General features: G+C 43.2%; 3 protein-coding genes across 11 annotated transcripts in view; 1 reads left to right on the forward strand and 2 right to left on the reverse strand.

The window, feature by feature from the left end:
- The window catches only part of GNAL (G protein subunit alpha L), a 330,636-nt gene extending 324,859 nt beyond the window's left edge, over positions 1-5,777 (forward strand). The window contains exon 12 of one of the 3 annotated variants that reach the window (XM_074944650.1): positions 1-5,777. In XM_074944650.1, coding sequence (XP_074800751.1) covers positions 1-147 — 147 coding nt within the window. In that variant the 3' untranslated portion in view covers positions 148-5,777. The other 2 variants (XM_074944651.1, XM_074944652.1) reach the window with 2 other exon arrangements.
- MPPE1 (metallophosphoesterase 1) overlaps positions 1,702-27,510 on the reverse strand; it is a 26,780-nt gene continuing 971 nt past the window's right edge. The window contains exons 2-10 of one of the 6 annotated variants that reach the window (XM_074944658.1): positions 17,278-17,667; positions 14,158-14,266; positions 12,985-13,088; positions 11,267-11,347; positions 7,955-8,138; positions 6,046-6,117; positions 5,814-5,936; positions 4,875-5,015; positions 1,702-3,771 (exon numbers count right to left, since the gene is read on the reverse strand). In XM_074944658.1, coding sequence (XP_074800759.1) covers positions 3,589-3,771; positions 4,875-5,015; positions 5,814-5,936; positions 6,046-6,117; positions 7,955-8,138; positions 11,267-11,347; positions 12,985-13,088; positions 14,158-14,266; positions 17,278-17,549 — 1,269 coding nt within the window. In that variant the 5' untranslated portion in view covers positions 17,550-17,667 and the 3' untranslated portion in view covers positions 1,702-3,588. Of the gene's footprint in view, positions 3,772-4,874; positions 5,016-5,813; positions 5,937-6,045; positions 6,121-7,954; positions 8,139-11,266; positions 11,348-12,984; positions 13,089-14,157; positions 14,267-17,277; positions 17,668-27,510 lie in introns of all 6 variants that reach the window. The other 5 variants (XM_074944657.1, XM_074944660.1, XM_074944659.1 and 2 more) reach the window with 5 other exon arrangements.
- Positions 20,809-27,510, reverse strand: part of LOC141982500 (uncharacterized) — a 22,572-nt gene continuing 15,870 nt past the window's right edge. For both annotated transcript variants that reach the window (XM_074944654.1, XM_074944655.1), the window contains 2 exons: positions 21,875-22,436; positions 20,809-21,282 (listed from right to left, as the gene is read on the reverse strand). In XM_074944654.1, the coding sequence (XP_074800755.1) occupies positions 21,074-21,282; positions 21,875-22,436 (771 nt within the window). In that variant the 3' untranslated portion in view covers positions 20,809-21,073. The remainder of the gene's footprint in view (positions 21,283-21,874; positions 22,437-27,510) is intronic.

Below are 27,510 nucleotides of genomic sequence, written 5' to 3' on the forward strand. Positions count from 1 at the left end.
AGGATAAGTACAGCAAGTGGAGATGGCAGGCATTACTGCTACCCACATTTCACATGTGCAGTGGACACAGAAAACATCCGCAGAGTTTTCAACGATTGTCGAGACATCATTCAGAGAATGCATCTTCGCCAGTATGAACTCTTGTGATTGGGATCACCGTGGAGCCTGTGGTTTTAAATACTTAGCTCCTTATTCTCTTGCTCTCTCTCTTTATACTATGCCACACAGGGTGAAAGAAAATACTACAGAAATGTCAGTCTTTTCAGGTTGTTTACCTTAATTATTTAGCCTTTGAGCTGGTTTGCGGCAAGTTTGGGTTTCTTTTCCGCCATGCTTTTTGGGACTTTTTGTGTGCTTTATTTTGATATGCCACTTCTTTGTCATTCCACTAAGCCCTTTGGCTACCTCTGTTGCTTTAGAGGTGTGTTTTGTTTGTTTTGGGGGTTTTGTTTTTGCTAATTGAACATAACCTGCTAAATTTTTTCCAGCAGGTTATGTTAGTTCAAACTGGTATGTCAGCTGGATGACACTAAAGTCATACCTATCCTTGTGTGGGTCCCTTTTTTACCATGATATTAAGAGTACTTGATGGGTAAAAAAAGAATAATGCACTTTGTATCAGGTTATTAAATACTGTTGAGGAAGTATACACACAATGTAGCAGCACCACAATATTTATTACTCTGTCACAGTTTTTAGCATTACTGAGTTGCAGGTCAACTGATAAAGTGACCTCCTCTTTTAAGCCGTTACTGGCACAGGAAGTAGAGTAGATAATGAGAGGCATGGTGAAGATAAGCAATTTTTCTGGGGTTTGGGGGCTAAGTGCCTCTACACACCTCAGGCATTTGAATTACAGCTACTTTTTCAGCCTATTGCATCTAGGCAGAAAATTTACCACCCTCACTTATGTTATTTGTGCTGTCCACAAATGATCCGGTTAGTTTAGATCATTCTTGGACAACAGTCCTCTCCCTATATATATATATTTTTTGTTTTACTGCTGGTTTATTATATTGTACAGACTGTAAAATGTAATATTATTTTGTACAACTTTATTGAAGAAAAATACTTGTAGAAGATCTTTGTGCCTTGATTATGGCTGTACCTGTAAAATGAGCTAAGATGTAAGTATGTTTTTGATTGCGCTGTACAGCTTGATGTCAACCTTACCTGCAGCAGTGACTGGAGGTAAGAACTTTATCTGTAGAGTTTAGGGATTTTTTTCTGGTTTATATAAAAACAATGCTCTTTAGTATGAAAAATATAAATTATGCAAATTAACCACTTACCTTTTCAAGTAAGGTATTACAGTCACCGGATGTTGCAGCAACATGCCTTTCTCTTTTGAAATCTCAGCTTTAAAACATTGGAATTCATTCAAGTGTCCAAATTGCAACCTGGTGTTGTTTTAATGGGAATCAAGGATTTTTTTTCCTTTAACTTTAGAAAATATGTTTAGTAATTCTTTGGTCATTCATAGTACATCACAATTGCACAGGCCGATTGTGAATGTGTAAAGCACCATTATATAGAGCTCGTCAATCTTTGTACCAACAGCAGCTTTCATTGTGCAAGTAAATAGCAAGAAGGGGGGGTGGGGGGAGAGGAGGTATAAACCCTTGTGTCTGGCCTAAGAGAATTACAAGATGACATTTTTATTTCTCTTTTAATAAAGAGACATTAGAAAATTGTTTTATTTTAAATATTGTAGAATCAAACTGTGTGAATATTTCTCAAACTTGAATAATTTATGCAAATGACATTCTCAAATCAAGTTGTGGTACAGTACAATATATAAAAGCAAGAATTGCTGTAGCAATAAGGCATGTCCTTTTTAGTAACTATAACACTGCTTTATATTTTATACATAGGTGTTTTATGTCTCTGTGAGTATATACTTTTCCTGTGTCCAAGATAACCTGTACAAATGTCTAAAATTACAGTTGCAATAACAGAAACCTAGAGAAGTGTTAGCCTACATTACTTCATAGATTGTTTAATCACTCCTTGGACTATCTCCATCCTTTGTTTTTAAATTTTAGGGACAAATTAAGATCTGAATTGTTTTCAGGAACACACTATGAATCAGATTTTTATAATACAGCCATGATTTGTGTTGTTTATAAACCCAGTCCTCTGTTACTTAAAATTAAATTAGAGAAATTTTATTTTAAAATAGGATAATTTTAGAGACAGTACAGTATCTTTGTAAGATTATCCTTCCAAGTGAAATTGCTAGTAGGATGTATAGTCTTGATATTTCTATATTTGAAATGCAGTTATGTATTTCCTAGAAAGTGAAAGGCAGGGGTTAGCTAGTAATAGGTATAATTCCCTAAATCTACCACTGCCAGTTATGCATAGATTTCCACACCTTCCAAAATTACTTCAGAAACGTGCAAAATTTACCTTTTAAAAAGTGGGAATGAATAAAAGAAAAAGTAGGCAAACCAAACCACCCCTGTAGGCTAAAAACCCCTGCCTCTGCAGGAGCACCAAAAGGAAAACTGGTTCCTGCTGTGGAATTTCCTTATGGTTTATCTTGTAATTGCATTTGTCTATCCTGTCCCCACAAAGCAGCAGGGATTCTGGCTTCCAGATTTTTTGCAACCTAGCTACCCCGTTGGGAGGCTCTCTGCCGCTACGCCAGCTCTGAGGATTGCTGTGGCTCCAATGGAACTCTGCTGCTACAGCTTTCCCCTATGAAGCAATCCGCAAAACGCCATTAAAGTTGACATTACAGCTCAAAGCTGGCTCTGCATTAATATAACCAAGTTTTGTTAACATTCTTTTGGAATCCTACAGGGGCATAATATGCACCTGGTCCCCCACGTGGCTCCAGCATGAAGCAATGGGAAAATGTTCCTGCAGCAGTATGTGACCACCTGTGTTGGGGAAAACCTCTCCACGCTGACCTCGCGGGTGCAGTAGGGCCCTGTAGTTTATCACAGCACATTTTATTAAGAAGAGCAGCTTGAGAGGTTCCACCCCTAATTTTTGGAAGGTCTGAAGTGTTTTGGCAAGTAGACCCTGGAGGGGTGGAAAGATGGTCTGGCAAACAGGGGATTACAATCTCCAACTACTAACTAACACAGCAGGGATTTCTCCCAAACAACAGTTTTTTGTGTGTGACAGCTTAGAAATGCTAAGGAAATCCGCTGATGTATCTATCCCATTAGAAGAGCGTGTAGCAATAAAACATACAGGGATGGCTCCAGCTTGAAAGACTGTGCCTCCTCCCGGGTAGCACACACTAGTGCAGACAAGTGCTGAGGATGTAGGATTTACATAATGTACAGTTACAAACTTTTAGTATACATATTTGATACAAAAATTATAGCAACGAAATGGACTCATTTGATTGTAGAATACTGTATTTTTGTACAGCATGAAAACAGTTCATTTCAGTTAATTATTTATCCTGTAGTAGTCATATCAACTGTGTAGGATTTCTATGGTATGTGTAAATGCGACCTGCCTTCGGATTAACAATCCAATGAGGTCATTTGCTGGCATGAATATAGTCTGATGTTTGACTGTTCTCAGCTTTGGTATTTCAGTAACTGAATGCAGATGTCTGGCTCTTCATACTGCTTTATGCTTCCTGATTAAGTGCTGAGCAAAATAAAAAGGTGGATTGAGAAGTTGAAGATGAGCTAGTATCAGTACCCCCAGTAGAGCCCCTGCTATACAGTATATAGTGACCACTCTGCTCTCAAGTGGAAGGAAACACTTGTAGAGGGAGAAGTCGGTTGGTGTTATGCTGCCCTGAAAAAGAAAGAAAGACCATCATGCTGTTGCTAAGAGGTTGGGTATAGGTTTAGTGATTCTACATCAAAAACAGCTGTGATATTTAAGTTCTACAGTAGGTTGCAGAACCTGGACTAATATAGTACCAATGCCATGCAGTCAGTCCACTCCCTATAGCACTGGAGACTAGACGTGCTGCAGAGGTAATGTGCATGGTTTGATAGCAACCACTTTAAGGAAAATCAAATAGGCAAAAGCACTTGACTGGATACCTAGCAGCTGGTAAAAGCAGGACTACTTAGCAAAAGAAACATGCCAACAGTTAAATAAAATACACGGATTGAGACGGGACTGGGTGGTGGTGTCTATGGACTAAAGAGTGTAAACCAAAGAGCAATGAGATTTGAGTTTCTTTTCCCCATGCCACAAGATGCTGAAAAAGTAAACAAACCGATTTTAGGTTTTGCTATTTAAAACAGAACTTTTCAAAAACTTGAATGATTGTAAAACTGGTTGTTTTCTCCATCTCTATGTGGTACATAATAAAGAAGATACTGTACATTGGAACTATCTGATGGAGCTTAACCAACATTCTATGTGAAAATTAGAAAACATGTGAATTGAAACTAATCAGGCAGATTATCAGAAGACATACGAGAACTTGCCCTCTCTGAAGTGGTTAATGGGTGAGTCTGAAAGGCAAGAAAACCATGTAGAAATCTGAGATAGATATGGTCTTATTTTCATAGTAGAGAAATCAGCCAAGCAAAACTAGCCTTTCTACTGTTCAGTGCGTGGTACTGATGATATTTTTTTTTTTTACAAGTCAATAGTTTACCTTGCACCCTCTTTATAAGAAACTCCGTTACACATGCTTTTTACGAATATACAAAATAGACCTTTAACAGCACTTCCTTGTACCACACAACCTGTGTGGCTCCCCTGATGTGCTTTTAAAGTGGATGCAGTGTATTAGGTAAATGTTGGGTTTTGAGGGAGAGCGGGTGTTCTGCCTTTTTAAACAAAACAAACAGGTAGCAGCAGTTCAATAAATAGCTGATTGCCATGTTGATTTATATTTATGAAAGTTACCTGACAAAAATAAAAATCTTTAAATTTACCATGATGAAACTAGGGTTGTTTCTGTTCCTCCAACTAAACGATGGGACACTGATTTCTGGAATCTTCCCATTATGCAACACTTCACATGCACTGTGGGTATGGCCACTCAGAATCAAACGGGGATGAAACCACCATAACAGCTATATTGGAAACAGTACAAAATTACAAACATGAAAGGTTAATTTGAATTTATGTTTAAAGTCATCACACAGTTTAATATCTAGTTTTGCTTCCAACGGGCTCTCCTTCCATATTTTTACTTGGGCTACTATTTTTGCAGAGTATTTTGTGAAATCCTCGCGTCTTCCACTAATACAATATTCATATTTTAATATTAAATCACCCTATTTGACCTTTTACACAAAAACAGGGTGGTATTTTGTAACATTTTACTATAGTAGGTTAAATTCCTTATGAATCTGAACAACAGATAGTATCAAGTCTTTAGCAACACAAATGGAAAAGCTCGGTCTTAAATGAAGAGTAGCACTGATTTGGAGGCGATCTGCCCTCAAACGTTTCTGCTGTAGGAAAAATCTGTTGCCCATTTAATTTATTGGGAATGTTCTGTTTATCATCAGTAATTCAGTAAAAGTAGTATTTTTAGAGCCCTGGACAAGATCACTGACTTTTTCTATTAGTCCTACTAAAAATGGGTTACCCATATACTCTAAAACTTTACGTATAGTACAAAATGCTACACTAAGGATAAATGCTCTGCAGCAGACTGAGTGTCCCTGGATTTATCATGTGGAACCAAACAGAGAGCCCAGCAGGTCTATCAGCAGTCTCCCCCAGGCCTCACTAAACCAGGAGGAGCTGCGTGTTCAGCTTCTCAGCTAGCATTTGCTTTTTCCAATATTATATACATAATTAAGGATTTCAGGAAGAGCTGTAAAGTTACTGTGATATTAAATAAAGTTGTTAAATTACCAAACCTTTTGTGAAGCCTCTCTAGAAAGTACATCATACTTTTCTTTAAATGGGATGTTCTTTTCCTCTGGAAGAGCAGAATCTTCCCCAGCACATTCAGCGTCATTTCTTCTGTAAAGAGGGTAATGCTGACAGGGATTCAGAGCAAGAGCCAGTTGTTAGCTAACGCAGCCTTTTATAAAATGGTGATAAATATGCTGAAATGGTGAAATCCTGCCCACCTAATCTCCAACACACCTGTAAAAGGATTGGTTCTGAAGCTGGAAGCTGTTCCACATCACTGCATCTTTTCTTGGAATGATTCTGTTCCTGCTAATAAAATCAAGCCTGACAAATGTAATCTTGTCTGTGCAGCACTAGCTCTGTATTTATTACTTGCTTGGAGGGCCAGGACAGAAATGCAAAGTTGAAGACCATGCAAGATATTTTCCTCAAAGAAACTAGTATAAGGATTATTGCAAAAAGTACTTGTTTACAATGTCTATCAGAGAAACTAATCATGAGGCTTTACAGAGTAAAATCAGAGGACAGAAATTAAGAAGCGTAGGTAAGAGAGAAAAGCTGTATGATGGGATGATTTGAAGAGAGCTGGTGCTGTGTAGGAAGTCTGTTCCAAATGGCAGGTGGTTCAGAGCACATCACACAGAGGTCAGATTCTGCAGGGATGGAACTAGGTGAACAGAAGCCTGAAGCAAGTTCATGAAGTGTTTTAAAAATTAAGACTGACAATTTACAACTGGACTTTAATGAACAAGGAGATAGTGAAATTGTTCGAGGATGCCATGGATGCAATTACACTCTCTGTATATATCAGAAGGTGGCAGCAACACTTTACAGAACATGCTGAACGACAGAGAATTGGAATGGCTATAGAGAAGGCAAGAGGATATAAAAGCATGCTTGAAGAGTTCTGCAGTGGTGGGAATCAAATTAGTAGTATTCAGAGACAGTGCTGGACAGATAATGGCAACATGCAAGTCCGCAGATCCAGGACATAGGGATGAAAGTAAAATTCACAATCAAGGATGCAAAGGGTTCCATTAAGACGGGAAAGAGGAAATGGGGTGGTTTGATACTCTTTTCACTTAAATTTTATTAATGTAGTGGAAGGAAGTTCTCTTAAGGTAAATTCACAAATTAATTTGGTCAAGACAGGGAGGAGTATTTAAAAAGAGTACATCTGAAAAGCAGCATGAGCACTCAGGTTAGAAGGAGACATGACAGGCAAACGGTAGATAGAAAAAGGCCCTGTCCATGTAAGAATAATACTTAGATCCTGAAGTGCTTTACAAACGAGAGTAACCATTAACAATTTTACAGATGGGGAAATTGAGATGAAGTGACTTGCAGGTCAGTGGCAAAGTGAGGAACAAAATCCAGGTCTCCAGACTGCCTATCCATTAGACCAGGGGTCGGCAACCTTTGAGAAGTGGCATGCCAAGTCTTCATTAATTTAAGGTTTTGCGTGCCAGTAATACATTTTACATTTACAGGGGCCCCCCGACGGAACCCCAAGCGGGCAATGGGCTGAGCGGGGCCAGCAGCCGGGACCCCGGCTGGCAGGGGCCAGCAGACGGAACCCCAGACTGGCGGCGGGCTGAGCGGCTCAGGGTGCTGCCGGTCTGGGGTTCTATCTGCCGCCCACACTGCCAGTCTGGGGTCCCAGCTGCCAGCCTCGCTCAGCCCACTGCCGGCCTGGGGTTCTGTCCATCCAGGCCAGCAGCGGGGCTGGTGGCCAGTACCCCGGCTGGCAGCAGAGTGCCATTAGAAATCAGCTCGCGTGCCGCAGGTTGCCGACCCCTGCATTAGACTATGCTGGCTCCCTTACAAGAGCAGAGATCAGTGTATGTGGCAGAGAAAAGGGCTACAGGATTTTGCTGGCAGAGATCATGGAGAGATAACAGACCAGACAAGATTACAGGAGGTGAAAGACCGGGACAGGGGAGTCAGCAACATGCACACTGAAATCCACCATGAATATGGAGGTAAGAATGATCAAGGAGACAAAGCCCAAGCACTATGAGAGGAAGGACAAAACACAAACTAGAGACTGAGATTTTTCAGTGCAGAAGAATCTGACTTCCAGCCTGACTATAACGGCAACACCAACTCTGCAGTTACAGTGAATGGACTATTGGACTCTTACCTGTTGAGAGCAATTCAGTTTATGAGAAAGCTTCATGAGCTTTGCCTCTGCTCTGCTGCAGACAGTGCACCCATCACCTTCCAGGGCAACACTGTTCACCATGACAAAACTGGGGGAGAACAGAGAGGGAATGGGGGAAAGACAACTGTTTAGGTCTCCAGACATTCGTGGTGAGAGATGAACCCTTCCATTAAAAAAAAAAAAAAAAAAAAAAAAAGCAAACGTTCATAAGTCAGATACAAAACTCAAAGCGTATCAACTAAATTCAATAATGACCGTATCTGGGCCACACACTAGACCAGGACCTCTCAAACTTCATTGCACTGCGACCCCCTTCCGACAACAAAAATTACTTCATGGCCCCAGGAGCAGGGACTGAAGCCTGAGCCCCACTGCTCTGGGCAGGGGGGCCAAAGCTGAAGCTCAAGGGCTTCAGCCCCAGGCAGAGGGCCTGCAACCTGAGCCCCGCCACCCAGGGCTGAAACCCTCAGGCTTCGGCTTCGGCCCTGGGTGGTGGGGCTCGGGCTTCAGCCCTGGGCCCCAGCAAGTCTAAGCCAGCCCTGGCAACCCTGTTCACTCTGAGATCCCAACCCACAGTTTGAGAATAGCTGCACTAGATGCATCTCTCACACACTGATACTGCATATTACCACAGCTTTCCACAATCACCTGTTTTATTGTTAGACACTAATCTAGTCAGTTGGGTTGCATAGCCAAGTTTAGGTGCTGTGACTAATCCAATATCCACACAATTTGTGAGGTACGGTTTAAAATTATATCCTCTTGCAGTGCAGTAATCCGTAACACTGAAATCTGAAGGTGAGAAGCTGCACTGGCACTTGTATCTCAGAAGCCAGAGAAGCTTTGTGAGCAATGTTAAAGCAAAGCTATACTGCATTTGGCAGCCTCTGCCCAGGGAAGGTCCCACAAATGAACCTGGAGCTTGTCTACAGGTTGCCAGCAAAGTGCACCAAAGGGGTGAGATTTGTAAAACACTCTAACATGCTGCGCTCCAGCCACCCTGCTGGCACGCTCTAAAAAGTACCTCGTTCACATTCTATATTGACATGAACTAGGTGCCCTGTAGAGTGTGCAAGAAGCATCTTTGCCGGGCAGTTAGAGCACAACACACATCCTTCTGGCACTGTGGAGGCAAGCCCTTAGTCTGATTCACACCTAAAGATAACTCTCTCTCTTATCCATGGGGTCTCTGGCAAAGCAGGGTAGGGAAGCTTTCACTATACTTACCTAACTCTATCTTCGTTACAGCTTTTAAATAAACTCTGAATTTTTCTTGCTGCTAGGCTCTTCCCTGTCACAAGTACAAATAGGCACTTATTTTTCTATTAGAAGAACAGCCTGCTGGCTGATGGAGAAGGGACATAGTCACAACTCAGCATGCAGGAGGAGGGAACAGTGGTGTGCTTATACACAAAAGTGAGCTAGATTCCATCATGGAAGGCTTGCTGGCAAAAAGCAGATCTTAAATTGCAGGCAGCATTTTCCACTAAATAGCTACTTCTTGTACTAGTGCTCTAGAACACATTTACCAAGCAGTATTAACAATGCAAACTCATTTCAACGAGCAGGTGGTCAACTGGGTACTGTACACACAGGCTGGAGTAAGGAGAGGATGTTAGGCCCTGTTTAAGGACTATTTTTAAAATGTTAGCTGAAATGTGTGTTTAGGGTCCCAGACTTGAGTAATATAGGGTTGTATTAAACTGGGGTCTATTTTCCCCATAAGCCTGCATGAAGCACACTTTCTTTCTTTCTTTCATGGGTGATATAGCACTTCCAGCCTGTTCAGAATACTTGCTTAATGTTTAAAAAAATTAAGTGATACAGGCGTAGCCTTTATTTCCTACATTCTTGTGAATTATTATATTCTGACCATATACACGTCGGTGTATTTCCCTTCACTTTATCTGACAAAAAAAATTCTGATAAGATGTCTTTCAGTGGATCCAGTGCTCTTCTCCCACTGCACTTCCTTACACAGTATGTACACCCAGAACAAAGGAACATGCTAAGCAAATACAGAAAAATTTACTGGGCTATCAACAGTTTCTCTAACCAACTGATAAAACTAAAGGAAGGAACAAGCTTGGCAATACGCTGACAGACACATTGTGGGCCGAGCTCTGCTGAGGTGATTAGTCAAGATCACTCATGTGAATAAGAATTGCAGGACCAGGAGCTATGTTACCATGTTCCATAAATAAGGCATGAGTTTTGGGAACTGAAGAAGCGAGGACATTCCACTGGTGTTAAATTTTAATACTTAAATGTTGAGCATTTCACTCAACCACTTTCGTCATTTAAGACTGGCAGCCAGTGGTCACCGTAAGTGGTTGGAAGCAAAAGAACGCAAACCCAACAAGTCTGTTCTTGTGCTCTGGAGCACATATGACTGCCATTAAATCCTCTGAATTGTTTTCTTTCCACTGAAGAGTTGCAAAGTCATTTTGCTCAAAACAGCTCCCTTTACAGCAGGGGTCACCAACTAGTTGATCGCAATCGACGGGTCGATCCTGAAGCCTCTGCCAGTTGATCACTATCTCCAGCCACTAAAATCATGGCGGGGCTCAGGCTCCTGGGGGCAGGGGTGAGGGGAGGAAGCTCTGCACGCTGCCCCCGCCCCCAGCATTGTCCCTGCAGCTCCTATTGGCCGGACACAGGCAGTGCACAGAGACTCACTGTCCCCCATCATCCCTAGGGGCCGCAGAGATGTGCCACTTCCAGGAGCAGCATGGGGCCAGGGCAGGCGGGCGGGCAGGCAGCATTCCTGAGCCCTGCCACGCTGCCAACCGGGAGCAGGTCTGTGGTAAGCACCTCCTGGCCGAAGCCTGCACCTCGCACCACCTTCCGCATCCCAACACTCTGCCCCAGCCCGGAGCTCCCTCCTGCACCAAACTCCCTCCCAGAGCCCGCACCCTCTCCTGCACCTCAACCCCCTCCCCAGGCTCAGCCCGGAGCCCCCTCCCACATTCCAAACCCCTTGGCCTCAGCCCAGAGCCTTCATCCCCTCCCGCATCCCGACCTCCTGCCCCAGAAAGTGAGGGAGGGTGGGGAGAGCAAGCAAAAGGGGGAGGGGTAGATCCTGGGTTGATCTTAAATTCAAAAAGTGATCTTGTGCATAAAAACGTTGGAGACCACAGCTTTATAGTATTTATAAACCAGTTTCTTAGGAGTAAACAATGTTTTATGTTTAACAAATCTTCATGAAAACACGCTACAATGGGTTCAGGAAAATAAAAGTTTAAACAAAACAATGAAAAAGCTCAAAATGTTGGCAAAAATTATACTCACTTTACTCCTTTCCGGGTTATTAGCTTTCCGGAGGTGAAGTTGAAAACTTTTGCAAACCGTTTTAACTTGTAAGTGGTCATTCTGTGTTTACAAGACAAGAGTAGTATGATGCTCAGAAACTTGCTATTACAAGTCATTTTATATAGTTGTGTTACAGATTTAAAAGGCAACTCCCAAACAGGTACTGCTCCATGATCCAGATTAGACCTTAAAACTGAGATTCTCTATGGGATGGATACAGCCTCTCTCAAGTCTACTCTGGCCCCAAAGCAAGCATGACCAAGCCAGGGAGGATAGCCCCCAATACAAGCACAGTGTGAAATACAACAGATGCAAATCACCCTCTCTGATGCTGAGAGAGTAGGGAATGGGGCAGAATACCCCCCAATACCTTGGGTCACTGCAGCACAGCATGAGTTATAGCAGCAGCTTGACCATGATGTGACCTTGAAGCCGCCTTTACAGGGCACTCCTAACTCTCACTCTGTGCACATGAGCTACACCCAAGGTCTGGCTCTAAAAATGTAACCCAGCCCATCTTAACTGACATTTGAAGACAAAAGCCTAGATAATAAAAAGACTGATTCACATGGAAGCCAACAGTTACTCAGGACTGTGAATTAGTGGTGAGTCAGTGGATTAGGGCACCTGCAGGAGATACTCCCACAAAGAGCCAAGCAGCCACTCCTTGCATACAATTTTCAGGGCTGGTCTGCAGCTAGAGCTCAAGTGAGAGCCTCTGGGACTGAGAAAAACAGATCTGCCCTTGCCACTGAGCCCTGCCTTCATGTATGGATTGGCGCTATCTTAGTGGTAGCAGACAGAGGGTTCTGGGACAGCAGGACACAGAGAAAGATGTAGGTGGAGAGAAGGAGTCAGGAAAAAGCTACTGTTGAGTCTGGGGCCCAATCGCATCACACCCAATTCAGCCCCACCACTTGCTCCAGCAGCAGCAGCTTTTCTCCAACTATGCACAAACCCATTACCAGGTCAGTGCTTGAGACTTGGCAGCCACTCCTCCCAGGAGAGCGTGGGGGCAGGAGTCAGAGAACCGGTGCTGCCGGGTCCACGGCAGACAAATCCAAGGTGAACTTACTGCCAATTATTGGATAATTGATCTATTAATGTAGCTGATCAAAGTTATGCAAACAAAGTCTGATTTAAAAATTATTTTTGAAATGATTTCAATTTGAATTGATTATTTAAAAAAAATAAGGACTGTCTTTATAATTACTGCACTGAGATACAGAAAGCTCTGCGTGGGGTTTTGCAGTAATTAGCAAGGTAGGAGATGCTGTAAAGACATTCGTACATGTAAAGATCTCTCAGCTCACATAAATCCTTAATAGGAGGACTTGATACATAAAAGCACTTTGTCCTTCTTGGATGTTCATTTTCATAGACCTCATCCAGCAGGAGAGAAAGTAAGACAGTAATAGGAAATGGATGGCAGTTGCTCTATCTTAGGGGCTGAGAGAGGGGAAGTGGAAGCTCCATCTGAGCAGCCAGAGAGAAGTGTGTATTAAACATTGACTCTTCAACCTGAAATTCTCACATACACATTGGCAGAGGAATAGAGAGGCGTTAAAGTCAAAAGTCAGACTAAAAACCAACATTTGACTTTGAGGCCAATCTCTTGAGGCTGGCAATACTGAGTTACTGTTTACATCCTGACATTTCATACCTGACAGCGTACTGAATTTTTCTGAAATACTTACTCATAGTGAAAACCAATGTCATGGTTGCCAACAACTACCATTAGCTCAGTGCAAACTGGATGCCGGAACATTTTCTGAAACCGCCTGACATCATCTGCCCAGGCCTGCAGGAAAATTGTAAAAACTGCTGATGTGGAAGAGAACTATGAAAGGACTTAACAGTAGGCTGTCACTTTGAGATTTTCATGTTTTATGTGTTTGGGTTGGGGAGAGGAGAAAGAAAGCTATTGGAAAAATCAAGTCCAGGGAGAATCACCAAATTTCAGTTTGTAGTCAAGCCACTGGAAACTACCACTGCCAAGATGAGAGCAGCATCCACTGTATAGTCTCTAGGAATGGAATATGGACAATATTAAAATTGATATTAGTGTCATTAATATTGCAACAACAATTATTAGCTGGCTGTAGAATACATGACACAAATAGAACTTTCTGACCAGCTATCAGGAAGGTCAGAGCCCCAAACACGAATACCTAGTAATGCACAGGCCTGACTGATTCCCTTGTTTATATTTGCAAAATTCATTTGCCAACAGCTTTAATACACTAGGCAATGCACTTCTTTGGGTTTCAGAAGGCCAATAATGCCTTTTAAAATAAAAGGTTAGTCATATGCCATTTTAAAGTTTGAACTGTTGGCCACTCATGCTAGTAGCCTGTCAGTGTTTACACCTAGCATCATAGTGGTGGCCACAAACATTTATAAATGTTACCTCTTTTCCATACCACTCCTAAAATCAGGGGATTAAGTAGATTTCTCCTTTTCACCTTAGTACCTCATAAGCATGAAGAGGATCACATTTAACTCGTATCTCCCGAGACATGCACATTCTTGGCGCACACCCTGCCTCCTCTTAACCTTGCACTTAAGTGTAAGAGAGTAGGAGTGTAGGGTGCTGGAGTCCAACTGAATGCAAAAGACTATGCCTACTGCCTGATCTTATTTGTGCCCCACACATACCCTCCACTCACACTGGAGTGCAACTGCCTTGCAGTGACTGCACTAGAAAGGAGTGTCATGGCCTACAAATCTGCAATACATCAATTGTGGAAGACGAAAATCAAATAAAGCCTGACTTGCTCTGCATGCCATTTATTTTCAGGAAACCCCATTTCTTTTAAAACAGTACAGCATTTTAGGACACTAAAAACCAGTAGATGTGGACCTTTTACCTCGGAGAAGCTCCATTTTCCTTCATCAAAGACGTCTCCTAGTATGAAAACAATATCTGGCTCCAGTAATGACAAGGCAGTTTGGAAGGCTCTCTCCATTTGCCATTCCCTAAGAAACAAGAAGCATCGAATCAATAGACTCTCTTAACTGCCTGATCCTTTACTCTGATTAAACAAGGTCTTGCCTGACAGAAAAGTGAAGCAGACGCTCAAAGACTGAAACAGCTACTCTGAAACACCAGCTCCTGGGCTACCTCCCTGCTCTCCCTCCATCCCCCCAACATAAACCATGGTCAGCACCAGCTCATGGGACATCATACATAAAGTGCCGATACTTTTTATCACAAGTTAATGGGTTATTTTCAAAGCATGTAAAAACTGATCAGTGCAAGTATGTTGAATAATCGCGCACACCCTTGACCGAATGCATCTGTTCCTGCAGCAAAAGGTTTTGATTGCTCAGAACAAACCCCCAGGCTGGATATTTGAAACATCATTACAAATCATCTAACCAATGACACAAATTAGACCTCCAGATAAAACAATTTATAATGAGTAAATTACTATACTGCTATTTGCTAGATATGGGTAACAAATTTCCGTTTCGATAAAACATTATAATGAATTGTGTCAAAAGGGTAGTTGATAGAGCTGACGCTAGATAGATAGAGCCAGATAGGTAGATAGAGCCAGACAGCCAGCCCCCCCCCCCCCCCCCCCGTCTCAGACCAGCATTGCTGGAAACACACGGGAGCCAAAAACCACAGGGCACTTAACATGAATTCCAGCACAGCCTTTGAAGCTGAGAGAAGCACAGGTGTGCTGCTACAATGTGCCACTGGGAACATATACAACAATTGGGCTCACAGCAGGCAGAGGCGCTGTGACAGACATGGCTCTTAGCCCCTACTAAATAGCATGATGCACACACACCAACATCCTAGGTGGGAAAATATTTACCCTAATAAAAGGAATGTCCAGTAGTTGACACTTATTGTTTCTCTCCCTTGCAAGTGTAAACTACTCTTGCGAGAGCTGGCGTCACCCAGATAGACCAGCCCCAATTTGGCACAAGAAAGGAGAAAGAGAATAAAGGAGTACAGAGGTATAAGTAGGGGACCTACAGCACCATGATTTTTGAGTGCTTTTCACTATCTATCTGCTGGTCAGATAAGTGACAGCCTCCCAAGGCTTCTGCAGCTAAGAGGGTCCCTAAGCCTTGTCCCTTATTCGTCTTTCCGCGGAATTGAGTGACCGATCCTGGCTTGGCACCGCTGGAATCGAGAGATGCAAGGAGGGTAAGAAGCACCCACACCTGATCTCCTATCTTTAGTGTACACATATTTTGAAATAGAGCTCTATACTTTGTTTTCTTTCTTTGGGATTGTAGCTTCAGTTTTGTAACTTGTTTGTGTGTGTAACATCTCTACACTTAAATAAGTAGGCACTAGCAATTTTGTAACCACATGATTAGAATCTAGTTTAATAAATTTTGGTAACCATTTATGCATAAGCCTGACTTGTTTCTCTGGTTTACTGTAGAGCAGCCAACACAATTAAAGAACCTCAGCCGTTTTGGCTATAAAGCCTGGCCATTAGGTGAGAGTACTAAGAGCCTAGCGTTGAGTTGTGCCGCCTCCACGGGGCAAACTCTTGGGGCACCTGTCAGTCAATCCTGACTGCCCGCTGCGAAGGAGCTCTGAGCTCTAGCAGTTAAAGTCACGGGTGTGGAGAGGCTCTTAGTGCTGCCATTGGGGCACCTGTCAGTCAGTGTTGACTGCCCGCTGCGAAGGAGCTCTGAGCTCTAGCAGTTAAAGTCACGGGTGGTTAGGACCTTGGGGCATCCGTCAGCCTAGCCCGGGCTGCCCGCCGCGAAGGGACAGTGCGTCCTAGCGGTTAAAGTCACGGATGGTATAAAACGGGCATAGCTGGCACCTCACCAAACATCCCTGGCCATCGGCTAACAATAAGTAAGACAGCAACTTTGCTATACAAGGTCAAGCCACTGTTTTGAGTCCCGTGGGGATGAGTCTTCCTTTAGTAAATTTCATCCTGCAGTGATCTGAGCAAGGTTTCTGCTGGGACACAGAATAAGCCAGATTCTGCTCTGATTAAACATAAAACCAGTGAATTTGGCAGAAATATTGTAGACTTACACTACTATATCATGTGACCCCGTCCCATACTGATAGGTAGTAACTACCTATATTTAGTAGTTCCTATTAGTTAGTAATAGCTTTTTCTCTAGGTTGAGCGCATAACTGAAAATGTTATAAGATGTCTTAATATCACATGAAATTTTCCAATGCTGAAGTAGAAAAAATAAGGAAGTCTTTTTCAGTTCATCTAATGGACAATGCAAGGTCACACAGGAAGGGACACTATATCTAAAAGCATTCACTGTTTCTCTCTCTCTCAGGAGGGTGGAACCAGGGCGACTCCCACCTCACTCACTCCACTCTATTATCAGGGCTTGAGCTCACTCTCCCCAACTCTTCCTTTAAGTACATTTATAGCTATTAAAAGATAAAAGAATGTTCAGTAGAGATTTAATTTGATGCCACTCAGTCACATAGCTCCTGCCATAGAAAAATAGATACTTTCCTTCAAAGTTCTGCTTCTCTGTGGATTACCAGAGGGAAGCAATGTGGTGTAGTGGATTACGCATGGGATTGGGAGAGTTTGATTTTAATCCTAGTCCTGGCCCTGACACTGGCTCAGTGTGACACTGGACAAGTAACTATCAGTTCCCCCACCCCTGTAAATGGGGATACTAACGGGGGGTTGTGGAGATTAACTACTTCATTTTTGTAAAGCACTGTATAATTTATAAGTATTATAAACTGCAAAGGATTCTCTGAGACAGACAATGTACTCAGAAGCTTATGGCAGCACAATACACCAGCAACACTAGCCTTGGTCTGTCAGACACTGCACTGATTAAACACGGTCTAATTCACTAACCCTCCATTATTCTCTTCCCCCGAAATTCAGATAAGCAAGTAAGAAGCCAGAGTGGCTACTTGCCACAAATGCCACTACATTTTCTACTGCTTATATACGGCTCTGATAAAGGCTTTAAAAATTGGTTACAACATGTTCCCTAAATTCAGTTCTTACCTTCTTAATTTGTCTAGCCAATGCCCTTTGATTTCGCCAAGCATGTGGGTATCAGATAAAAACATGGCCTTCAAGACAGAAGCTGAAGACTGTTTGCTGCTCCTGTGAGCTTCTATTTTAACTTCTGGCCAATGACACTGAAATATCACCACATAATAAACTAAGAATTCACAAAAGATTAACACCAAGACAACCAGACACAAAAGCTTCAGCAGAAAACAGCCTCTCTTCTTCAAGTGAAGAATCTTCATCATGCCCAAGTTGGATCTCATCGTTGCCACGTCAGCCTATAGAAGTTATTCTCCGGGAGCAAAGCACCCTCCTTCATACAACAGAAAATGGTGGGGTCCAATCAGAGGTTCATATGGTCTCCACATCAGTACAGAATCCCTGCAGAAGCAATATAGAAAAAGATATCTACAAGCCCCAGTGTTCCAGTCATTAATAATCAAGTACAGCTCATTTACAGGATGAAAAGTCACATCCCAATTCCTATTAAATTACTACCAATATTCTGAAAGCCTTGGAGCCCTGTAACTAAAAACAAGAATCACAAAGGCAAAGTTGTTTTCCCAGACAAAGGAATCAGATTATTGCCAAAGAAATCTGAAAATCCATCCTGGTCTTTATGACAAGCTCAGGCTACTCAAACCACACCACTCCTTCCCCCAATCCTCTAATTGTAAATTGGTTCTGAAGAAGAATAGGTGTGTGTCTAAGGATATGTCTACACTACGGAATAAGGTCGAATTTATAGAAGACGGTTTTTTAGAAATCGGTTTTATATATTCGAGTGTGTGTGTCCCCACAGAAAATGCTCTAAGTGCATTAACTCGGCGGAGTCCTTCCACAGTACCGAGGCTAGAGTCGACTTCCGGAGTGTTGCACTGTGGGTAGCTATCCCACAGTTCCCGCAGTCTCCGCTGCCCATTGGAATTCTGGGTTGAGATCCCAATGCCTGATGGGGCTAAAACATTGTCGCGGGTGATTCTGGGTACATATTGTCAGTCCCCCCCTTCCCTCCCTCCCTCCGTGAAAGCAAGGGCAGACAATCGTTTCGCGCCTTTTTTCCTGAGTTACCTGTGCAGACGCCATACCACGGCAAGCATGGAGCCCGCTCAGGTAACCATCACCGTATGTCTCCTGGGTGCTAGCAGACGCGGTACTGCATTGCTACACAGCAGCAGCAATCCATTGCCTTCTGGCAGCAGATGGTGCAATATGACTGGTGGCCGTCATTGTCATGTCCGAGGTGCTCCTGGCCACGTCAGCTGGGAGCGCCTGGGCAGACATGGACGCAGGGACTAAATTTGGAGTGACTTGACCAGGTCATTCTCTTTAGTCCTGCAGTCAGTCCTATTGAACCGTCTTATGGTGAGCAGGCAGGTGATACGGATTGCTAGCAGTCGTACTGAACCATCTTCTGCCGGACAGGCAAGAGATGAGGATGGCTAGCAGTCGTATTGCACCATCTTCTGCCGAGCAGCCATGAGATGTGGATGGCATGCAGTCCTTCTGCACCATCTGCTGCCAGCCAAAGATGTAAAAGATAGATGGAATGGATCAAAACAAGAAATAGACCAGATTTGTTTTGTACTCATTTGCTTCTCCCCCCCCGTCTAGGGGACTCATTCCTCTAGGTCACACTGCAGTCACTCACAGAGAAGGTGCAGTGAGGTAAATCTAGCCATGTATCAATCAGAGGCCAGATTAACCTCCTTGTTCCAATAAGAACAATAACTTAGATGCACCATTTCTTATTGGAACCCTCCGTGAAGTCCTGCCTGAAATACTCCTTGATGTAAAGCCACCCCCTTTGTTGATTTTAGCTCCCTGAAGCCAACCCTGTAAGCTGTGTCATCAGTCGCCCCTCCCTCCGTCAGAGCAACGGCAATCGTTCCGCGCCTTTTTTCTGTGCGGACGCCATACCAAGGCAAGCATGGAGGCTGCTCAGCTCACTTTGGCAATTAGGAGCACATTAAACACCACACGCATTATCCAGCAGTATATGCAGCACCAGAACCTGGCAAAGCGATACCGGGCAAGGAGGCGACGTCAGCGCGGTCACGTGAGTGATCAGGACACGGACACAGATTTCTCTGAAAGCATGGGCCCTGCCAATGCATGCATCATGGTGCTAATGGGGCAGGTTCATGCTGTGGAACGCTGATTCTGGGCTCGGGAAACAAGCACAGACTGGTGGGACCGCATAGTGTTGCGGGTCTGGGACGATTCCCAGTGGCTGCAAAACTTTCGCATGCGTAAAGGCACTTTCATGGAGCTTTGTGACTTGCTTTCCCCTGCCCTGAAGCGCATGAATACCAAGATGAGAGCAGCCCTCACAGTTGAGAAGCGAGTGGCGATAGCCCTGTGGAAGCTTGCAACGCCAGACAGCTACCGGTCAGCTGGGAATCAATTTGGAGTGGGCAAATCTACTGTTGGGGCTGCTGTGATGCAAGTATCATCATCACGCAATCAAAGATCTGCTGATATCAAGGGTAGTGACCCTGGGAAATGTGCAGGTCAGAGTGGATGGCTTTGCTGCAATGGGATTCCCTAACTGTGGTGGGGCCACAGACGGAACCCATATCCCTATCTTGGCACTGGAGCACCAAGCCGGCGAGTACATAAACCGCAAGGGGTACTTTTCAATAATGCTGCAAGCTCTGGTGGATCACAAGGGACGTTTCACCACCATCAACGTGGGATGGCCGGGAAAGGTACATGACGCTCGCATCTTCAGGAACTCTGGTCTGTTTCAAAAGCTGCAGGAAGGGACTTTATTCCCAGACCAGAAAATAACTGTTGGGGACATTGAAATGCCTATATGTATCCTTGGGGACCCAGCCTACCCCTTAATGCCATGGCTCATGAAGCCGTACACAGGCAGCCTGGACAGTAGTCAGGAGCTGTTCAACTACAGGCTGAGCAAGTGCAGAATGGTGGTAGAATGTGCATTTGGACGTTTAAAGGCGCGCTGGCGCAGTTTACTGACTCGCTTAGACCTCAGCGAAACCAATATTCCCACTGTTATTACTGCTTGCTGTGTGCTCCACAATATCTGTGAGAGTAAGGGGGAGACGTTTATGGCAGGGTGGGAGGTTGAGGCAAATCGCCTGGCTGCTGGTTACACGCAGCCAGACACCAGGGCAGTTAGAAGAGCACAGGTGGGCGCAGTACACATCAGAGAAGCTTTGAAAATCAGTTTCATGACTGGCCAGGCTACGGTGTGAAAGTTCTCTTTGTTTCTCCTTGATGAAACCCCCCGCCCCTTGGTTCACTCTACTTCCCTGCAAGCTAACCACCCTCCCCTCCTCCCTTTAATCATTGCTTGCAGAGGCAATAAAGTCATTGTTGCTTCACATTCATGCATTCTTTATTCATTCATCACACAAATAGGGGAATGACTACCAAGGTAGCCCAGGAGGGGTGGTGGAGGAGGGAAGGAAAATACCACACAGCACTTTAAAAGTTTACAACTTTAAAATTTATTGAATGACAGCCTTCTTTTTTTTTGGGCAATCCTCTGTGGTGGAGTGGCTGGTTGGCCGGTGGCCCCCCCACCGCGTTCTTGGGCGTCTGGGTGTGGAGGCTATGGAACTTGGTGAGGAGGGCGGTTAGTTACACAGGGGCTGTAGTGGCAGTCTGTGCTCCAGCTGCCTTTGCTGCAGCTCAACCATACACTGGAGCATACTGGTTTGGTCCTCCAGCAGCCTCAGCACTGAATCCTGCCTCCTCTCATCATGCTGCCGCCACATTTGAGCTTCAGCCCTGTCTTCAGCCCGCCACTTACTCTCTACAGCCCGCCACCTCTCCTCCCGGTCATTTTGTGCTTTCCTGCACTCTGACATTGTCTGCCTCCACGCATTTGTCTGTGCTCTGTCAGTGTGGGAGGACAGCATGAGCTTGGAGAACATTTCATCACGAGTGCGTTTTTTTTTTTCTTTCTAATCTTCACTAGCCTCTGGGAAGGAGAAGATCCTGTGATCATTGAAACACATGCAGCTGGTGGAGAAAAAAAAAAAGGGACAGCGGTATTTAAAAAGACACATTTTATAAAACAGTGGCTACAGTCTTTCAGGGTAAACCTTGCTGTTAACATTACATACATAGCACATGTGCTTTCGTTACAAGGTCGCATTTTGCCTTCCCCCACCGCGTGGCTACCCCCTCAACCCTCCCCCCTCCCCGTGTCTAACAGCGGGGAACATTTCTGTTCAGCCGCAGGCAAACAGCTCAGCAGGAACGGGCTCCTCTGAATGTCCCCTGAAGAAAAGCACCCTATTTTAACCAGGAGACCATGAATGATCTCTCACTCTCCTGAGGATAACACAGAGAGATAAAGAACGGATGTTGTTTGAACGCCAGCAAACATACACTGCAATGCTTTGTTCTACAATTATTCCCGAGTACGTGTTACTGGCCTGGAGTGGTAAAGTGTCCTACCATGAAGGACGCAATAAGGCTGCCCTCCCCAGAAACCTTTTGCAAAGGCTTTGGGAGTACATCCAGGAGAGCCACGAATGCCAAGGCAAATTAATCCTTTCACATGCTTACTTTTAAACCATGTATAGTATTTTAAAAAAGGTACACTCACCGGAGGTCCCTTCTCCGCCTGCTGGGTCCAGGAGGCAGCCTTGGGTGGGTTCTGGGGGTACTGGCTCCAGGTCCAGGGTGAGAAACAGTTCCTGGCTGTCGGGAAAACCGGTTTCTCCGTTTGCTTGCTGTGAGCTACCTACAACCTCATCATCATCCCCAAAACCTGCTTCCGTGTTGCCTCCATCTCCACTGAAGGAGTCAAACAACACGGCTGGGGTAGTGGTGGCTGAACCCCCTAAAATGGCATGCAGCTCGTCATAGAAGCGGCATGTTTGGGGCTCTGACCCGGAGCGGCCATTCGCCTCTCTGGTTTTCTGGTAGGCTTGCCTCAGCTCCTTAAGTTTCACGCGGCACTGCTTCAGATCCCTGTTATGGCCTCTGTCCTTCATGCCTTGGGAGATTTTGACAAAGGTTTTGGCATTTCGAAAACTGGAACGGAGTTCTGATAGCACGGATTCCTCTCCCCATACAGCGATCAGATCCCGTACCTCCCGTTCAGTCCATGCTGCAGCTCTTTTGCGGTTCTGGGACTCCATCATGGTCACCTGCAGCTTGCCATGCTGGCCAAACAGGAAATGAGATTCAAAAGTTCGCAGTTCTTTTCCTGTCTACCTGGCCAGTGCATCTGAGTTGAGAGTGCTGTCCAGAGCGGTCACAATGGAGCACTCTGGGATAGCTCCCGGAGGCCAATACCGTCGAATTGTGTCCACAGTACCCCAAATTCGACCCGGCAAGGCCAATTTAAGCACTAATCCACTTGTCAGGGGTGGAGTACGAAAATCGATTTTAAGAGCCCTTTAAGTCGAAATAAAGGGCTTCATCGTGTGGACGGGTGCAGGTTTACATTGATTTAATGCTGCTAAATTGGACCTAAAGTCCTAGTGTAGACCAGGGCTAAGACAATAGAGGACCAGGAGCCACAGCTTCTGGCTCTACCACAGGAAAATTTTCACTTAAAGTCTCTTTGCCTCAGTAACATACTTCTTCTCCACCCCACAGAGCGCTCCAAAGCTAAATTCATTATAAAATTATTGAGATCTTAAGATGCAAGATTCTATAGAAATAAAAAATAGTAAAATAAAGTGAACCAGTTATTTGCTTGTTACTCTCCAGTACTGAGTTTGGCATAGCACTCTTCTACACAAATCTCTAACTGCACCAGCCCACAGTTGTATGTTATATTTCTAATACGGTTTTATTGTTTGTAGTGTGAATGGGACAACATAGTTATAAAACCACATTATGCAACTTGGTTACGGCCTAGGTCATGACATTTTTCTCTAACACCATCCTGTAGCTAAGCTGCCACATGGGCACAGCAAACCAAAGAAAGGGCTAGAACACATATTCTACTATCCGAGTCAGACAACTGTGCACTTCCAGTTAGCGGGGCCCAAAGAGAGTGCTTATATTGCTCTGAGTCACTCAACGCTGAAACTAGTTCGTGGGCTAGAAGAGGAGAATGGTCCCAGTGTACTGAAGCAAGTTAGCATACCTGTAATCAAGAGCAGAATTTGGTCCATTTTATTTAACCTTTGCTAGAATAGGCCTAAAAAACGAAAATCAGGGAAAGGAAATTTGTCCAGCAAGTGTCCTTTAATTTCACCATGCAAGTGGGTACTTTGTTTTGAAGAGGCTATTCGGTCACTGCACTTTCATACTGGTCACAGGCTCCCAGAGGGAAGTCTATAGCAAGGGCCAAAACCCAGCTGGACCTGCTGAGGACACAGGGTTAGTGAATTGGGATGCTGGGACCAGGGGACCCTGTCTACCAGTGGGCTGGATTGTGGGATTCCACCCTAAGAGAAGTATAAGCCTTAGCCTGTCATTTGGAAGCACTGTCTATGGAGAGATTGAGTGAGGGGACAAAGATACAGCTCACCCTGGAAGCTTAACATATTCTATTACTATTACTAATAAAATAATAATGATGTATAGGAGGCATTGAGATGGGAAGGGAGAGCAGCCAAATATATTCACATTCAAATCATCCCAGAACACACTATGGCAAATGTGACTGCTTTCTGGCACAGTCACCAGAATTTAATAGGATTTCAAATTCAATAAGATTTACTGACTTTAATTAATTTCACGTTGTGAAAGCCTAACAGGTTAAATGAATTTACCACACCCTCAAGGAAATCTACTAGAAGTTTGCAGTAAGGAGGAACAGATGACTGCGGGTGACAGTGTTTTTAAAGGGGAAATTCAGAAGATTTCAAAGTCTCTGACACACAAAAAGTCTTTCCTTCCAGAGATTACTTTTTCAAACTGTCTTAACCCTAATCCAAAACAAAGGAGTCTCCATCCTGAGAGAGAGAAATCTGGCAGCATCCAAGACTAACAACAGTAAAGGAAAATCCAAAAAGGCCTGAGAGTGGACCTTTTCCTGGATATCTAGGGGAGAAGCTCTTTCCTTCTCTTTAGAGAAGAAATGCCAGCACTTTCAAAATACCACCTCCTCAACAGGTCTTCGCAGAAAAATACTCTCTTTCTGGGGCAAGTGCCTGCAAGAAATAGCAAAAGGGACTGCAGTCCCACAGGAAAGGAGGGCTGTTAAGTTAACCTTAGAGCAAAATGCCTAGTCCTCCATGTGCAGCCTCTCCCAGGATTTCACTTAGGAGACAGCACAACATACCTGAAGCACCTGCTTTTAGAGACATCCACTTTGATTGTATTAACTGGGACAGGAGCACAAGTGACAGTGTTTCTCTAAATACTTATTAATGGAAATTTAAATCAATGTTAATGGGAAAGCTGTAAAAACAAAACAAAAAAACAAACCACACACACTTTCTTTTAAAGATGAGAATTGGACATTTCATTATTTGCTTTCCTATGCTCTGAAGTATTATGAGACAAATAATGGTAATAAAAAGCTTAAAGTAAGTACTAAGTATCTATAGATTTCTAAATACTTTGAAAAAGGCAGGTCAGCACCATTACCCAGATGGAGAAACAAGCATTTCAAAGGTGTACACTAATTTTTGAATCCTCCATGGCTTGGTCTGACATGCCTGTAGCCATTTTTCAGATGTTCTGGCTATATTTTATTGGAATTCTGAGTAATCAGTACTTCTGAACACCAGGCCATACGTTGGACAACTAAAAAGTAAGCACCCCCTTTGAAAGGGTCAGTGACTTGCCCAAAGTCAGTAGAAAGTCAATGACAGAATCAGGACAGAATTCAGCTCTTTCCACTACAAATGTTCTAAAACCAGTGCGCCAGGCAGCCTCTCCATAAGTCCCTACCTTAAAGGAAATTAAACATTGGCAACATGCCACAAGCCTCTTACTTTCTCAAGAAAGCCTACACCTGATCACGAAGTTACCTCTTTTCAAACACAGATTTGTCAATTTTACCAATATTTAGAAACATTATCTTTTCAACACAGCAAACAGGCATCAGTCTGGTCAAGCACTACACTTTTTCAATGTCCTTTAATATGTTAACAGTAGTGGGTCAATCTTTGCTATGTGCTTTAGAGAAGTGCAGGAAACAATGCAAAGGCAAAAACCTCAAAGTGCAGCAACTGCTCACTCATTAGATGATAGAAAACACTCAAACAGCTATAATAAAATAACCTGCAAATGCACATTTTCTGTTCATACAGCTACATACGGATAGATTAGGAGCACAAAAATAGCTTCCACAATCCTGTTTCATATGGGAGACAGCTCCATGCACACCCAAGTACATGCTAAACATCCTTTTTGTTCTTCTGTTTGTTGTCACCTCTGTTAAAACTTTTTTTTTCCTCCCTTTCTTCACACTATGAATAGGGTCATTACCTCTCACAACAGCCATATTATGAAGAAAATACATAGTCATATCATATTCTTCAATTATGATACAAGAACGGTCACAGCAATCTAACATTCTACACCCAAATTAAATTTAGGAACCACAGGAATTACAACACTAAGCAAATCAATGGTCTGTCTAATCTGGTACCCTGTGTCTGATGGAGACCAGTACCAGATATTTCAGAAGGAGGAACAAAAATCTCCTTAACAGTTAGAATAGACTGATTTAAATCAGGAAGCAGGAAACTTTAATTTAAATCTTTGATTTTAATCTTGTTTTGCATTTGTTCTTTTTAATTGATTTCCTAAAGAAAAGCTGATCAACATTAAAACATGTTGATTTGCTACGAAATATAGTCTTCACACTAAATTTGGCACTTCTTAACCAGAAGGGTAAATAAATATTTATAGATTTAGTATAAGAAATTATATAGTTTAACATACATGTATTCAGATTCTTAATGTTTACATTTTTATGTTAGAAAATGATGAATGATGCTTTTCTTATTTACTAGATTATGGTTAATTTTTTTACTCATGATTTATGTCAAGCAGCATAAGAACATAAGAATGGCCATATTGGGTCAGACCAAAGGTCCATCCAGCCCAGTATCCTGTCTACCGACAGGTGCCCAAGAGGAAGTGAACCTAACAGGTAATGATCAAGTGATCTCTCCCCTGCCATCCACCTCCATCCTCTGACAAACAGAGGCTAGGGACACCATTCCTTACCCATCCTGGCTAATAGCCATTAATGGACTTAACCTCCATGAATGTATCCAGTTCTGTTTTAAACCCTGTTATAGTCCTAGCCTTCACAACCTCCTCAGGCAGTAGTTCCACAGGTTGACTGCGAGCTGAGTGAAGAACTTCCTTTTACTTCCATTTGGATGGAAACTGGAATTCAATTAATATTTGAAAAAACTGGTTTTGTACACTTCTATCAGTTGAATATAGAGCTACCTTAAATGTGCTGTATACATAAGGGGGGGAGGGAGTAAGTTTATCAAAACATGTTTTGCATTTAAAGCTAACTGATTTATTTTTTAAAAAGGAGACAACATGCGTGAGAGAATGGATTGTTTCTGGATATCTACTTCAAAATTTTAGAACAAACAGATCTCATCCTTCTGCACAATAAGCTTTTCTGCTTTTTCAACTTTGAATGAACTAGTCACTGAAATGAGCTAATTGAATGAACATCCAGCAGTTCAGTGGTGTTTCTTTAAAACAGCAGCAAACATGTACTGCTTGAATGTTTTATTTAAATGATTGCAGTAAGTTTAGTTCTTAATATAGTTTTTTTCAAATTTAATTTTAAATAGATTTGAAAAAAAACATGTACATTTTTTAAAATCCGATTTGTGGAGGGGAGAGGGGAATCCATTTTTATCCACCCAATGGTGGATAAAAGACCTTTAGGGGAAGTTCTTCCTAACCTCAGAAGAATCAAGATGGTGGATTTTTTGTTTTTGTAAACATACTGCAAGCTACTTTGCATAAAAATCAGGACAAGCAGAAACAGTAAGCTTTGAGCAACTACTTTCCCTTCCCCTTCCTTTAGTGAAAACTCCAACTTCCTTAGTAGACATTTGAAATTACTGGGGCAGGTGGGGAATAAGGAGGTCTTAATAGAAGCAGTAGATAAACAACTCACAACAGAGTGAGTTAACAAAAAAGTCATTCTTCTTGCAGCCAGTCAGGTCTTTCTTCATATTGCTTACATTTCTAACCGGGACTCCATGATGAAAGCATCATTGCTGGCCTTATTCAGGACATGCCGCATCAGAACCACAGAAACTAAAGATCTATGAACAAGAGGTCAAT

This window comes from Natator depressus, chromosome 2 (genome assembly GCF_965152275.1).
Source record: "Natator depressus isolate rNatDep1 chromosome 2, rNatDep2.hap1, whole genome shotgun sequence".
Taxonomy (NCBI): Eukaryota; Metazoa; Chordata; order Testudines; family Cheloniidae; genus Natator; species Natator depressus.